This window comes from Chelonoidis abingdonii, chromosome 22 (genome assembly GCF_003597395.2).
Source record: "Chelonoidis abingdonii isolate Lonesome George chromosome 22, CheloAbing_2.0, whole genome shotgun sequence".
In the NCBI taxonomy this organism is placed as follows: Eukaryota; Metazoa; Chordata; order Testudines; family Testudinidae; genus Chelonoidis; species Chelonoidis abingdonii.
In genome coordinates this window covers 13962954-13979297 of record NC_133790.1, presented here as the reverse complement: position 1 = coordinate 13979297, position 16344 = coordinate 13962954, and the positions used below count along the sequence as shown (strand labels likewise).

The 16344-nt window shown below is 39.3% G+C and overlaps 1 protein-coding gene and 1 long non-coding RNA gene across 3 annotated transcripts in view; one reads left to right on the top strand and one right to left on the bottom strand.

Moving 5' to 3' along the window:
• Window positions 1-1126: 1126 nt before the first annotated feature.
• Window positions 1127-16344, bottom strand: part of LOC116839793 (E1A-binding protein p400-like) — a 47135-nt gene continuing 31917 nt past the window's right edge. The window contains exons 25-36 of the mRNA XM_032805970.2: window positions 15578-15730; window positions 14718-14801; window positions 13957-14085; window positions 13370-13414; window positions 13126-13279; window positions 12210-12460; window positions 11798-11971; window positions 9626-9762; window positions 6468-6546; window positions 3260-3443; window positions 2622-2737; window positions 1127-2008 (exon numbers count right to left, since the gene is read on the bottom strand). Coding sequence (XP_032661861.1) covers window positions 1946-2008; window positions 2622-2737; window positions 3260-3443; window positions 6468-6546; window positions 9626-9762; window positions 11798-11971; window positions 12210-12460; window positions 13126-13279; window positions 13370-13414; window positions 13957-14085; window positions 14718-14801; window positions 15578-15730 — 1569 coding nt within the window. The 3' untranslated portion in view covers window positions 1127-1945. The remainder of the gene's footprint in view (window positions 2009-2621; window positions 2738-3259; window positions 3444-6467; window positions 6547-9625; window positions 9763-11797; window positions 11972-12209; window positions 12461-13125; window positions 13280-13369; window positions 13415-13956; window positions 14086-14717; window positions 14802-15577; window positions 15731-16344) is intronic.
• On the top strand, window positions 11799-12733 carry LOC142045832 (uncharacterized). Of its 2 annotated transcripts, none has more exons than XR_012654725.1 (2): window positions 11799-11986; window positions 12342-12733. It is a non-coding gene; the product is annotated as an uncharacterized LOC142045832 (long non-coding RNA). The 2 variants fall into 2 exon arrangements; XR_012654724.1 differs by having other exon boundaries at window positions 12339-12733.

The window sequence follows — 16344 nt, the reverse complement described above, 5'->3', positions numbered from 1 at the left end:
GTAACCTTTATTTTTGCATCATTAATCTCATAATAGAGTACGTAGTGATAGCACGGTTGCTAAAAGTGAAGACCTAACAATCTGGTTTGGAAATTTGCACAAAAAACCTGTGCACCCATAAACTCTCCTAGACTTTTAGCTCTCACCAGCAATGCTGTGGAATAGCTGAGGGCCAAAAGAGCACGCAAATGCTCATACAGACAACCTACTTTACTTCAAAATTCCAGCAAAGAGTCCTGTGGCACCATATAGACTAACAGACATACTGGAGCATGAGCTTTCGTGGGTGAATACCCACTTTGTCAGATGCACGTCACATGCATCCAACAAAGTGGGTATTCATCCACGAAAGCTCATGCTCCAATACGTCTGTTAGTCTATAAGGTGCCACAGGACTCTTTGCTGCTTTTACAGATCCAGACTAACATGGCTACCCCTCTGATACTTCAAAATTCCAATATTCATTTCACTAGCTGTGCCATTACGTTCTAGTAGTCAGCTGCTTATGTCTAGTAGCAAGCTGGAATAAAATAAATTTAAGTCTGGGATTCAGAGAAGTGGAGCTGAAATTTGCACCTGGTTGAGATTTTTTTATTCCACATTTTGATTCTGAGCAATTTTTTGGCCAAGTTAAACAGCTTACTGCGGGGCTCAATCCTGAGGTATGCCAACCACTGGTAGCAGCAGCAGGGCTCCAGCAGGGATTTAAAAGGCCCGGGACTCCAGTGGCTGCGGGGAGCCCTGGGCGCTTTAAGGTGCTGCCGTAGCTCCTGCAGCGGGGCTCGGGTGGCACTTTAAAGGGCCCAGGGGTCCCCACAGTGGCAGCAGCTCCAGGCCCTTTAAAGCACTGCCAGAGCCAGACTCAGGCGGGGATTTAAAGGGCACAGTGCACCTGCCACTGTGGGGAGCCCCGGGCCCTTTGAAGCACCTCCCAAGTCCTGCTGCCACTACAGGTAGCAGCAGCCGGAGCCCTGTTCCCTTTAATTTGCCCCTGAGCCCCAGGGCCTTTAAATCGCCTGTTCCTGTGGAGGCCCTGCCCCTGCTCAGGACTCCGGCTTACCGTTAAGTCCTGTAAGTTACTTTCACCCCTGGACATGCACAGAGAAACAGGACAGAAAGAAAGCAATTAATATGAAAAGAAAGGACACTTTATTGTTCAACTTACACTCAGTTTAGGCAGTATGTCAGTGTTCACTGAATTCCTACTTTACAGTGATAAAGATTCATCCAACAATTTACAGTTTGCATGTGTTTCCATACACCTAACAGGACAGCTATTCAGTTATAGTAGATCTAACAAAAAAAAGTCAGCAGTTTTCATTGTTATGCATTCCATTTAGTGCAACACTCCACTAATAAAATGTAGTTCTGTTTATAGAATAACTGGCTATTATTTGATATTGCTCTAGAGACAATAGCCTAGCACAATGATGAACATGTTGATTACACTTCTGTCTCTGTAATTTAGTCATTCACTGCTTCGGTACAGAAGGATAGTCATTTTCTGTCAGCAGAAAGTATTTCATTTTAACAGACCTTTTATCTGTGCATTACAATTAATGTATTTTCAATGTTGAATACATTTTTCTTTTTTCAGATTTCAGTAAAAACTTCACTTTTTTACAGATATAAATGCAAGAGCTCAGTCTTCATTTGGAAAATAAAATGTGGACAACCTGCAGATTGTATTGTCATAGTTTAGCAAACAAAATACTGTACTTCTCTGCTTATTCTAATGTAATCATTAGTTCAACACGGTTTCATAGATGCTTTCACAGTATGAAAGTAGGTAACCTCATGTGCACTTTTACTTGCTAATTTTGGTTGAGGCTGCTAAATTCTGTACACCTGGAGTCAGCATTTGGAGCGGGACTATTGTCAGGACCTGTTCCTCTATTGACTTCTGGGGGATCACCTGAGCTGTAGCCATTGCTGCAGAAATCATTCAGGCATGGTGACCAGCAGGTGGTGACTGGGACACTGCCGCAGTCTGTGACTGAGCCTGAACCTAAATTATAGATGAAGATAAGTTACTAGCTGATTGTACATTTTACATAGTCAAAAATGTGAAACAAAAGTAAGAAATGGCAGAAACTCTGGAGAAGCCTGAGACTAAGAACACGACTAGAAGTCAGGAGAATGAAATGCTATTCCAAAACTTGATACTGATTTATTGTGTCGTTTTGGGCAAATCACTTAATTTCTCAGTAATCAGTTTTGCCTTTTATAAAATGAGAGAAATGAGACTAGGATTCCTGGAGTTAATAAAGATGATATTTTGCCCTTATGTAGCACCTATCCGGGGATTTAAAAAATCACCTTACAAACATTATTTCTCAGAAAACACCTGTGAGGTGAGTAGTGCTTTCATTTTACAGATAGGAAGATACTCATAGAAAGATTGATTTGCTCCAGGTTACAGAACTGATCAGTGGCAGTGCTGACAGCAGAACCTTGGAAAACTCAAATTTTTAAAAAATCCTTGGCAGGTCACTTAAAGGAGAAGATCATCTCTAGTATCTGGCCTACCGATGAGAAAAAGAAAGTAGTCATGCAAAACTGTCAAAACACCACCAAAAAGCATATATCATTTGAATGAGACAGCAAATAAAACTGCTTACCTTTTCTACACAGTAGCTTGGCCCTGAACAATCTGGGAATGAATGGCTCTGTTGCTGAATTACTTGATGTGCAAGTTTTGGAAACTGATGGACATGTACATCTAATGTCTGGGCTCCTGCAAATCAGCAGTAAAATAAGGTGCAAATGTTAGTATTCAGAATGTAACACATTTCTTCTAAGAATATTATAAAAATGTCTAACTGTTCATATTATATTTCTATCTAACCATATACATTATTGTGATATAAAATTTAGTTTCAGAGAGAGGATTTAACAAAAGTCCACTTCCAACGGCAAACAGGACATCTTTCTAGTCTTGCCTACAAATTCCAGTATTCAAAATTAGACACATTCTAGACATATAAAAATAAATGGAAAGAATCAATTATTGTGCATCATGCATATTACTACAAGTTACAAAGTTATGTTGCAACCAAATATATTGTTTAGAAGGGTGCTTTCAATAAGTCTTCTAAAAGCACCCAAAAAGTAGGAAAAATATTAGTCTATGCTATAAATTTAGTAACCTCATTTAAAAACCTTTAAAATTTAAGTGTCAATGTGGTTCTGAAGTCCAATTAATTTAATAAATTGGAATAAATTGATAAGATTGCCTCTGAGTGAGATTTCTTTGTACCTGCTGCTTTCTGTGGATGCCCAGTGGCAACGCTAATCTCAGTCACAGTGATCTCAGTAAACGGGAGTGTTTCAACTCCTGCAAATGGTACAATTGGTGGTAGAACAGACACCACTGGAAGATTTTCCTGAGGAACTTGTGCTGCCTGGGGTATTTGGACCTGGATCTGTCCTTGTGCTTGAGGCTGGGAAGCAGAAACAAGAGTCTAAGCAATAAGGAATCAGGATCATGTACAGACAAAGAAGGTTAGTGGTTTTTCACTAGATCTTTGCAACATGACAATTATATGTTCAGAAACTGAATATAAAAGTTATATCTAATCCACTGGAATAATTTTACACCTAGCTCTGTTGTGCCTGGGACTTTTTTTTAAAATACGGTACACTTGAGGTTTGAAATAGTGGTGCCAGTCATGGTAACAGGGAGGGCTGCTCCAGGCCCAAATGCTGTGACTGCAGTGAGCTGCTAGAGTTGCAGCTTTTGCTGACAAGTCAATTGCAATATCTATTCCATAAGATGATTAGTTGTTTCTTTAGTATTAACAACATTTAACTTTTTTTTATTATTATTGTTTCTGCTGCATATATGATTTGTGCAAAGCTTTCCAGGTTCTGAGATAAAGATTTCATTCAATTATGGTTCTATATCCTATTTAATTTGTTAATAATAAAAAATACTTTGCACTTCTATAGTGCCTTCCATCAGAAGTTCTCAAAGCTCTTTACAGTTAATACTCACGTACACTTGCTTAAAGGTAAATTAAGTAATAATATCCTCATGCCATGGATGGGTAAATTGAGATTCTAAATTGCTATGGTGACTTGCCCCAGATATCACAGTGAGGGGCTGAGTTATTAAGAGAACCTAAGGAATCTGGGCATCTGTCTCCTGTTCTGACCATTAGAGCACACTTAATGAGCTATGCTCAAACACTGTACATCTTCATCTGAAGTGGGAAAGTTCTGTTTTCTGAACAGCAGGGAACTTACTGAAAGAAAGTGTGTAATGCCAGTCAACAGTGAACCTTCTGACTAAGTAGGAAGAAATGTTGATAAACTTAGAAGCATCACGTTCATTATGTAGACACATCATGAAAGCAGGCAAAGGAGGTCAGATTAAAGTAATCAATGGGCATTCTCAGAAGCTCAGCCAGGGAAGAACAAAACCTCCTTTCAGGCAAAATCACGATGGGGGAGGGGGTCTTGAAAATCTGGTCACCAGAAGCATCAAACTGACATAAATGCTCGTGGTTTAAAACCATATAAACTACTAACAGTACAACAAAAATTCCCCCCACCCCAATTCCTTTTCTGTTGGTGAAGAAATACTAAGGACTGGTCTACACTGATGGGGGGGAGGGGTATCAATCTAAGATATGCAATTTCAGCTACGTGAATAGCGTAGCTGAAGTCGAAGTATCTTAGATCGATTTACCTCGGGTCCTAACAGCGCAGGATCAACATCCGCGGCTCCCCGTGTCGACTCCACTACCACCGCTCGCTCCGGTGGAGTTCCGGAGTCGACGGGAGTGCGTTCGGGGATTGATATATCACGTCTAGATGAGACGCAATATATGGATCCCCGAAAAATCGATCGCTACCTGCCGATACAGCGCATAGTCTGGACGTACCTAAGAAAAAGGACTGGAGACATGTTTTCCTTAAAAACAACAAGGAGTCCGGTGGCACCTTAAAGACTAACAGATTTATTTGGGCATAAGCTTTCATGAGCACCACGAAAGCTTATGTCCAAATAAATCTGTTAGTCTTTAAGGTGCCACCGGACTCCTTGTTGTTCTTGTGGATACAGACTAACACGGCTACCCCTGATGTTTTTCTTAAAACATTCCTTCCTTGTGAGAACTTTCCTACACTTTTCATTTGGACTGGAGATTAAGGCTACATCTACACAAGCTAAGGGCCTGATTCCCCTACTCGTGTACACGCACTCACACTTGCACTAGGTGAATGAGAGCTGTGTACTCTGATAGGCTGTGAACAATTAGCTGAGCGTTTCAAAGCTTTTTCAAAATGATATTGCTACACACACAATAAGAATGGATTGCTTCCAAACTGTTTCATAGATTTGAGATTTTCACTTAAAGAGTACTGTTCATGGTCTGTGTCTAATAACTACATTTAAAGGGTTTTATAAAGTAAATGTTTTTAAATTAACATTAGTGTTTCATTCACTTTCTCTTTTCCCATCATGTTGGATGTATCCCTGATTGGTGGAGATTAAAAACTTCACAAAGGACTAGATTGGATGATCCAATAGGCACATCTGCACATGTAACTGATTTGATTGGAGTTTAGAGCATCATCAGCTTTCTCAATTTAAGTGAAGACAAAAGCACCTTTCTCGCCCAGCCTGCTCATGCAACACCACACAAAGGGCCCAATCCTGCAATCAGATTTGCTAGCACAGACTCCTGCAGCTATGTGGTGCTTCACTGAAGTTAATTGAACTCTTAGGCCTCGGGGAGCAAGGCTTGCTAATCCAGTTGTAGGACCAGGACCTAGAAGAATACATATCTCTGCACATATGAATATTTAGTGGAAATATCCAAATTTCAGCTTTTTAACTAATCCTGCCAGGTTGGCTATCACAGTCTTTACTGACTGTGGCTGAAGCTGGGCTTCTGCTTGCTATACAGGTAGCTGCTGAATTTAGAGCTGGCAAGCACACCGCTGTTCAGGCAAAGCCTAAAACAATAGGAGGTGGGGGGGAATATTAATTGTTGCTACCTTTTTTTCTTTTGCATTATAGTGTTATTTGTTTGTTACAACTCTTCACTGTAAAAATCCTGTTGTTTTCTCCTGCTAAAGCCTGCAAAAGATATATCCTGAAATGGGCCATTAGCTGTATGTACCAAAAATTGGGTCAGAGGAGTATGAATGACTTCATAAAAATATTGCAATACAACATGGTGCCTTTCTGCTTCTGATCTGGTATCATTTTGTGGGCATTTTAAAAGCCACAAAGTCTGAAAAAGAAATGGATCTGGAATTAACAGAGGTAGAAGAAATGCCGATAGCTTTGATTTACTGGCAAACGGGGTTTAAATACTCTACACTGACATAAAATGATTTTGTAACGTCCATGAAAAATATTAATTTTCCACAATGTTACTTGTACGGATAATACATACGTAACGCATATGATGACATTACACAATAAAGTAAACTTCTAGAGAGACCGAATGTACCTTTTGCTCTTTTGACATAGACACTGTACAGCAGAATGCAGCCTGAATCCTGGAGGATGGCTTGTCATCGTTATTTCTGCTGGAAGTAAATATGATATAGTTTAAATAGTTGATTTTTGAAAGGTTCTATAAAAACGTCCGGAACAGAAAATCTTGCATCATAACTAATAGCTTGTGAATAAGAAGAGATTTGAGAACTGAGAATTACATCCTCTTCCCCTTTATTACTTAATTCTATAATTTTTGGGCCCTAGACTTTGGGGTTATCTGCACACTTGCACAAGTTTAGTTAAACTAGTTTAGTTAAAGCAGTGCAAACACAAGTAGACATACTCTATTGCAGAGGCCCCCAAACTGTGGGGTGCGCCCCCATAGGGGGGCCCAGAGGAATGTTCGGGGGAGATGTGGAGGATGGGGCCCGGCCAGCCCCCACAGTGGGTGGAGAGGGAGCACCACCCAGCCCTGCTCCACTCTAAGCTCTGGCCCCATCCCCAGCAATGGCCCCCGACTGCGGCTCTGCATCTGGCCCCAGGCCCACTCCTGGCTTCAGACTCACCCCCAGCTGCAGCCCCTTTACCCCATCCATGTTCCCCTCCTCCTGGTTCTGGGGGGACACAGACATGGGTAAGGGGGGGCATTACCCTGAAAAGTTTGGGCACCACTGCTCTATTGGTTTAAAACTGGTTACATCGGTTTACCTTGCCCTGAACCTATATAAAAGAGGTTTAAATCTATGTAGGAGCTTGTCTAGATGAACAGTTAGCATGCGGCAAGCTGGGGTGTAAAACTACAGCATGCCAGCCTGTTGCACACTAAAGGCTTGTCTACACTTGAAACGCTACAGCGGCATAGCAGTTGCATGCAGCTGTGCTGCTGTTGTGCTTCAGCATATACATTACTGATGCCAACGGGAAGGATTCTCCCATCAGCATAAGTAATCCACCCAGGGCCGGCGCTAGAGTTTTTCGCGCCGTAGGCGCATGGCCATTTTGCCGCCCTGTGCGCCTGCTGCAGCTCCAGTGGAGCTGCCACAGCCATTTCTGCGGAGGGTCCGTTGGTCCGTGGCTCTAGTGGAGCTGCCGCAGTCGTGCCTGCGGGAGGTCCACCAGAGCCGCGCAGGACCAGCAGACCGTCCGCAGGCATGCCTACAGCAGCTCCACCGAAGCCGCGGACCAACGGACCCTCCGCAGGCACGACTGCGGCAGGTCCACCAGAGCCGCCTGCCACCCCCCCGCAAAATGCCGCCCCCCGAAAATCCTGGCGCCCTAGGCGATTGCCTAATTTGCCTCAATGGAAGCGCCGGCCCTGAATCCACCCCACTTTCCCAGAGAGGCTGTAGCTAAATTGATGGAAAAATTCTTCTGTCAAGCTAGCGCTGGCTATGGCAGGGTCTAGGTCAGTTTAACTACACAGCTCAAGGGTGTGGATTTCTCACAACTCTGAGCAACACAGTTGGGTCGACCTAACTCTTTAGTGTAGACCAGGCCTAACTCTTGGTGTGACCCTGCTGCTTATCTTATTGATGCATGCTAGACGTTCCCTGGTGCCCTTTATACGCTGTGGTTTGAAACAACAATAGGTGAAATGTACTAGGAATCATCTAGAGTGCAGGGACCAAGCAGTCAGTGCACAGCAGGCTGCAGCAATATAGATTTACACACCAGCTATCCACACAGTTTGTCTAGACATGCCTTAAGAGTGTCCATACACAAAGTTACATTGATTTAAACTGATTTTTTTTAAAAAAAAATCACACTTTTAGTTAAACTGACGCATCTGTGTGAAGATTAGGCCTTTGTTTGATGTCTACAAGGTTCAAAAGCAATAACAGCAAACTAGATAAGGACTGGAGTTCAGATTTACACTCTAATCCCGATCTATATCTTGCACATCATCTTCCCACTCTCCCTTCCTATCAAACATAAAAGTGAAAAGCAGCCATTGTTTCTGGATGTCCTAAAAATAATTGATCCAGGTTGCCAAAATACAGCCTGGCTGGAACAATGAGGTTTCTCCAATAACCTTGTTTTACAGCAATTCAGACCTCTTCCTCTCTTGATGAGCAGAAGTTGTAGGACTGTGGCTGTCAAGTAACAGTCATACTATAGTGTGTGCAGAGGCACCCTGTTGTACTGGAAATCCTTGAAAGGAATTCTGTCTGAGCCAAAACACACTGCACACACACAACAGTTCTGCCACCCTTTCAACAGATGCAACATGCACTCCAGTCCTTGCCTGGCTAGTTCTGATGGCTAGTTATCCTTTTCAGAGTAGCTAGATGTGTGAAGTGCTCAGTTTATATCAATAACCTTTAAATATGAGGATAACTGTGTTGATGTTTAAACTGTCAACTATTTCACTGCTGATCATTTTAGCTGAACCAAACTATACTGCTTATCCCACAGTCTTAAAATTGCCTCTCATACTTCTGCATGTGCCAAAAGACCCAGTGGTCCTGACCCATCTAACAAAACTTCCAACTTCTCCTTTCACTGTTGTTCTACATTGTCCTCAGTTATACTTGTTGTACCCCATAGTTCAGATTCTGGCCTCAGTAAGGTTAGAGCAACCCCCATTATACCACAATGGGATGGCACGGGTGTGGTAGAGGGCACAATTTAATCTGCAGACCTTCTTACTGGATATGATGCATGACATGTAAAGAACCCAGTTTGGCTCTAAAAGCTTATTGTAAGTTAGCAGGTTGTCGGTTCTAAAAAATGGACAAATCAATGAATTTCACAATGCCATTTTTAAAGAGTCACTCTTAAGGTGGGACCATACTTGCAGAGTTTTATGCAGTTCTCATTATTCAAAAGGATGGTAGCCATATTGCTGGGATTAAGAGGGGCATAAGGAAGATAACTGATCAGTGGGGCATGCCCATCTCACTATTCATACAACTAGCTGGCGGTGCAATTGAGACATTACAACAAGTAATGTGAGTACTGCAAGTACTGAAGCATGATTTGGATTCTTCAGGAAGGTGATCATGCCAAAACTGAAATTCACAAGAATGTCTGTGGAATCAGAACACCTTTGACAAGTATAATGGAATTGTCTGTGTGTTTGCATCTCTCTCTCTCACACACACACACTCAACATCATTTTTATCAGATTTAAAACATGTAAATGATATGGGCTTTAAGTACACATACAGAGGTTTAACCGAGGGACTTCTTTTTCTTGCTATCTTTTTCATTAAATCAAAGCGACTCATGTAAAGTTGGGTGTGTGCAGCATTCTGATCTTCAGCATAGATTTGCCTGGTACAAACAGGGTGATTACTGATGTTCTGAAATAAAAATAGCATCAGATGATAAATGCCGTAAGTCACCACTGTAATATCTCAAAAATTATAGTCTACATTAAAACGGACTGACACATTCTAATTCAATTTGCCACTTGAAGATACTAAAAAGAAATAACTGCCTTGTCATTTTTGTTTTAAAGTTTACAAACTAATCAGTTATTAACTAGTCACTTCTATAGTGTTTTTCACCATCAGGGAATTTTGGAAATGTCAGTTAAACCTGAAAACACCATGTAATTTCCTAATTTTACAGATAGAAAACAGTCAAAGACATGAAGTGACTTGTATAAGATTATTCACCAATCAGTGTCAGAGCAAGGAATAACACATATGAGTTTTGTTTCCAATGATCAGATCGCGTTTCTCTCTTTTTCTGGGGAGAGAAACATATTTGCATAAATAATAAGCTCATATCTGTGGTTCATCTCTCACTCTAAGGACTCAAGAAATGTTTTTATAATAATAGGTGTGTGCATTGTCTATCTCCCTCTCTCATAACTCAATTTTTCTTAACTGTTAAGGTTATAATAATCATTGGATTACCTCCCTGACCTGATTGCAAAGAGGTAAATCCTTTATATTGACAAAAGAAAGTTAGAAACTTAATTTTAACTTGTTTACTATATAGTGCAAAATTAAGTTTGACACGTGTCTTATTTGATATCATCAGGTGTAAACTCTCTCTGAAAACCACACTCAACTAGTTTTTCCTTTCTCCTTTAGATGACCTTCAAAATCAGTCATAAAAGAGAAGATATTGTTACAGTATTTTAGTTTTATTTTTTGCACACTATAGTTATAGCCAATTAACAGTAATGCTTCTAAGTTGCACAGACAACATTTCAGGGAGCCTCACTTATGATTCAGTGTTGGTACATGATAAAGTCTGATGAAAAATTGAGTCCAAAAAATCACTTCCAAAAAGATACCACAACTAATCCAGGAGGCACCAATTAGAGTTGACTCAAAGAATTAATTATTTAACACTAACACTTTTGCTTCTATTCTGTATAAAAGCAAGAGATGAGTGAAATATTTTTGGCAAATAGTAACATTTGCCAAGAAATGCATTTGGGGGACAGGGAGCTCAAACTATTTGTGAATTCAGGTCAAATTCAGCAAACAGTTTCAGCTAATAAATAAATAAATAAATAAAATTTGGAAACATCAACATCTCATTTCGACAATGTTGATTCAACACGCCATTTCAACAATACTGATTTGATTTGACATTCAAAACAGTTCATTCGGCTCAAACAAAAAAAAAATTTTGTTTTTTCATTTAGGTGAAAAATGTAGTTTTGGCTAGAAACTAAATCTTTTTTCTGATTTTTTTGGTTTGACTACTAAATGTAAAATAAATTATTTGTTTAGCTCTAATTAAGACATTCATCAACCAGAATTTACTACTGTGCTGTAACTTGTTTAACTAAAACACTAAAATCAGTCTGCTCTTCTCTATAAATTATTCTCATTTTATTCCAGGATGTCTGTCTCAATCCTTAATCAGTGACAGAGAATCAGGCTTTGGTGAAGATTGAACCACCATTGCTCAGATCAAATTTAAGTACCCAGTCGATAAGGGAAAGTTATAATCTATACCATAGTATGAACGTTAATTCAGATTTTTTAATTTCTTCCTTAATATCAGGTATAAATCACAATCATTTATTTTGTTAATCTGTATATTCTGTACTCTCTGTTACACAACTGTATTCTATTCAAACTCGTCAGTCAAAGTAGGCATGTAAAATTTTGTCCAGTACTAGCGGAATACATTTTGTAAATTTATTTAATGTGATATATTAAACATACTCAATATTGATTGTCTGGTGTGAGAAATGTGTATAATGCTTGTCAATAGACTACAGTATACAGAGTTTTACAGTATATGCTTGCTGAACACTGAGGCAGCTTTTCAGTAGATCAAGAAAAATGCTGTACAGTCTACAATGCAAACTGAATAAATTGGTGCCCCTCATGTGTAAAAGGAATGCACAATTCAATTTAAACTCACCTTTCCTTCCTCTCTTGGAACAACAACATTTTCATATCGATTTTGGCAGTGTTTTGGTGAGCGATAAACTTGGTTATATGAGTTAACAAGGTCACTAACAAGATCCCAATTGGGTGTGTGCACTGGTGACATAATGGCAAGATTTGAAGGACGCTCCAGTAACTGCTTCACTGCCTGGAAAAGAAGAAGGTATAAGACTCAGGATGTCACTACTAATACTACAAAGTGTAAAGTAAATTTTTTGTGTGTGGGTGTGTCACCAAATTAATTAGATTTCACAGACACTGAAAATAACTTTGTAGAGAGAAAGTCAGAGAAAAGTTATTTCTGGAGCCAATAAACAAACTATAATTAAAAGCAAAAATTAAAAAAACTCAAAAAGCCCAATAATGAAACAGAAGGACTTTATTACTTGTAGCAGCGCCCAGTCTTCACTGATCAGCCACTCAGGATTGTCTTGTCCAGCTGCTGCCCGTCCAGCCTCAGCAGCTGGTTTGACAACAGCAGGCAAAGGTTTTGCAAAATATGTTTGCTGTTTCAGCAGGATGGTGGTCTGTTCGCTATCCTTTCGACGCATTTTCAACATTCTTGGAGTCGTTCGGTGAAAAAGTGACTGAGGAATAGCCACTTCTCCATGACGATGTTTATTCCTCCTACCTGCAGCTATCAGTGGAAAGAGAGGATCTTTTCAGTGAAAAGGATGGATGGAAGGAACTTTGTTAAAGCAAAAAATCCATAACAAAAAAATGACTATATCAGTCATCTGGCTCTACTAGAGAACTATTCACAATACCATGTCTTGCATGTAAAAAGGTGTCTACTTTCATTTTACTGTCAGCTATGAATAAATGTAGTAAGACCAGTGATTTCTAACTTGACTCTTCAGTCATAATAGCTTTGACTTCCTTTAAATATTACTAAACAACAGCTACTATAGTTTTTCATTTTCATTTTTACTGTAGCTTAGATAATGTACTGAATGTGATTCTCAAGATAGGAAATAAGCCTAATGGGGGTGGAGGCAAGAGGAGAACAACAGGTTTCACTGCTCAGTCCCTGTTAATTTCATTCATTCATTTCTATTTCTAGATCAGAGAATAAAGGTTAAGACTTTTGGCACCCAATTTTCAAAAGGCACTCCACCCTGTCTCTAAGTCAGTACTCAAAATCCTTCACATCAATAAAAAAAATCTAATTTGCTTAGAGAAATGGTACACAAAACACCCTAATCTTTAGGTGTGAACATATAAATGTTTTTTTAAAATTTGGCACTTGAGTTTGTGAAGTTTTCCATTTTATTTACAAAGAAATAAATAAGGAAAGGCTACCAGATGGATTCATTCTGAATTGCTTACTCTCCTTCCTGGCATACAAAGGGGGCAGCTTAGACTCTGAAATTGGTGTGGAATCATACATCAGGCACGTGACAGAATCAATGTAGACATTATTGTGATCTGGAAGCAGAGTAAGGGGAGTCCAAATCTGAAAAAAACCACAGATTATATGTCATCATGATTAGTTAACTAACTGCAGACAGATTTATTTCCTCTTCAAAAAAAGTTACTGACTTACTGGCATTCTTTCTATTTGCCCATCTGGGTCTTCATAGACATATTCCTGTACAGGAAAGATACAACTCTTAATGATAGCAATGATACCAGCGAAGAGATCTCAACATATACAAACAAGCAGCTAACAATGAATAGGTATATTTACAATAATTATAGTAAATAAGTTATATTTAATTTTGGAGTAAATGTAAGTGCATTAATGAAGCAGATCATCTTCAAGTGCAGCACACTATCACTCCCAGCCGCATCAGTGCTTTCATTTCCACCTGCTTCTCCTCTGCCTCCTCTCAAGCCTCATCCCTAATCTCTCTTGACCCTCCCATTTTTTGCTTTGCTTTGCCAACAATGCCAGATGTTAAGACAAATCAGCCTATGGACTTGATGTTTTTTTCCCCAAACAGAAACCATCAATTCTACAAAATTAGGAAAGATTAAAGTCACTTCTGTGGACAAGACTACAAATGAGAGTTAAAGGGTACAAGGTGGGAGCCAGTGTGATAGGTACCACCAACTCACCCTTAAATGCACCACTGATCATCACAAAAACAATTTCATGAAAGGCAAGGACTAAGGTTACTTTGAAATTACCATGTTATATGCATCTTGCCTAGTGTAGGTTAGGAGCTCTTCCTCCTCTTCCCACTGCATTTTATCTTCCTTTTCCTTCAGCTTCTTGATATGATTGACTTCCCACTCTCTGTTTGCAGTTTTCGACTCCTTTCAACAGGGAAATTCAGTAAAATTAAATTAAGCCTTACAGCATTGCAAATCTCAGAAAGTAACTGCCTAGCTTTTCACAAAAAATTAAATATTTAGAAGTGGATTGTCACATATGTGGATATGATAACTAGGGAATGGATGCATTTATTGACATGACAACATAGTAAACTCTTTATACCACTAAGATCAACCTGAATTCTCACGGAGTAAGACAGGAAATGCCAGGACACAGAAACAAACCTACCACTCCATCCATATACACAAAACTTATTTTAGCAAGGATAAATGCTCACTAAGTCTTTTTTGTCCTATTTAGTTTCTGTTTTTTAAATGTAATGTTGAGCATAACCATTTTGAACAAAGCTTCAGTGACAAGGGTTCCAGTAGTATTTTTCTAATGTATTTATTTATTTAGTGTGTGCATAGTCATCTAGCCAATGGCATCTTTAGTGGTGTGCTGCAATTCTTCTAGGCCATTGCTGAACCTAGTCAGCAGGCATTCATTGACAACGTGCGTCATCGTCTGTATTGCGCCGCAGCTGCACAAAGGGCTGTCACGAAAGCCTCAGCGATACTGGTTACCATTTTTTTTAAAGGTATATTGCCAGTAGCAAAATGTATTTCCTTACCTCATTGACTTTCTGCTTTCCCTGATCATTGTAGTCATGAAATAATTCCAAGTAATTCAAAGCATACTTTTCAATTGGCACCAGCTGTTTAGGAAAACACATTTTCAAATACTGCTAGTTATTTAGGTTTATAATTAAAATACAAACCTAGTTTACTAGTTATTTAGGAAAAAGAGCATTCTTTATTTCTGACACACAAAAAAAATAGCATGGTATGATGGTCAGAACATAACCCTGAGGGCCAAAAATTCCCAAGTTCTAATCCTAGCTCTGTTACTGACTCACAATATGGTCAGGGATAGGCCAGAATGTCTTGGGTCTCCATTTTGCCATCTGAAAAAGGAAGACAATACCACCTGAACACTGTAAAGAAGCCTTAATTGCTTTCCAGTAAGCAGGATATTAACTCTCTGTTTAGTCTCTGCACAGGGTGTCCACAGAGCAACAAGGAGGCAGGGATGGGATACAAAGGTCTAATCAGACTAAGGAAATAGAGGAAACTCTAAAAATAGCTAACATGATCATTAGGAAGAGGACAGAGGATTGCACATATATCTGGGAAAGTGCTGGGCTGTAACCCAAGCTGGGGTTGCTTTCTGGTTGTGTAAAACCATTTACTTTTACCCCAGAGCATTGACTCTCTCAAGCGAAAACTTGCTGACCGAAAAGTTTGTGTTGATGACCCAAGAGATAGTCTGAGCTACTTATGCCAATCACCCAAGGCTTTGCAATTAATTGCTGTTTGATGCCACTGAGGTGATGTTGGGGTATTTCAATAAAATTCTGTTTCATTACCACACAGGAAGTTATTTTCAAATGTTTCCAAAGGTTAGATATAAAAATAAGAGACATAATTCTACCAGATCCATAATGTCATCCAATTCCTTTAACTGTGACAGAGCCTTAATACTTCTTGGACAGCGTAACTCTGAAGTTACTTCAGTTCTTGACTCAATTCTTGCCTCTTGTGCATATTTTCCAAGATCCTCTTTTCTCTGTTCAACGCTAAGAGCCTTTAGAAAATATTAAAAACATTGTAAGAAAAAAAATAGTGTGATTGTAGTAAAAAGTTACATTGGAATTGGACTTTACTCTCAATTTTAGAAAAGTAAACACACTCATGAGAATCTTAGCTGAATATAAAGCCATTTTTCATTTGATTCAATGAACAAAGCTAGGAACAGGGCAATAGCACAACTGTGGAAATAAAGAACTGGTGACGTGCACAAACAATAATGGTAGTTTTCTCATCACTGACCTCTCTTTATTACCTCATTAAATCAACATTCTTGGTTCTTTCAGTGAACAATTTGTCCACGAAGGGAGAATTATAATTGCATTACCTATTACCTACGAAAATTCTTAAGATGATCTTAAGGTCATTCTCAACTTGACCTGTCTTGACAATGGTCTCATATGACAGATCTGGCCTTATGGAATGCAGAGGACATAAAAGAGAGTTACCCTATTTCTTTCTACAGCCCATCTTGTCCACAGTGGGAAATAGGAGTCATTGCTGAAACAACTTATTTTCATTTAGCCTAACAGTGTACTACCAGGAAATTAATTTTTAAAAAAAAATCACCCCACACAGATCTGAAAAATTCTTCTGGATGAAATTATATTT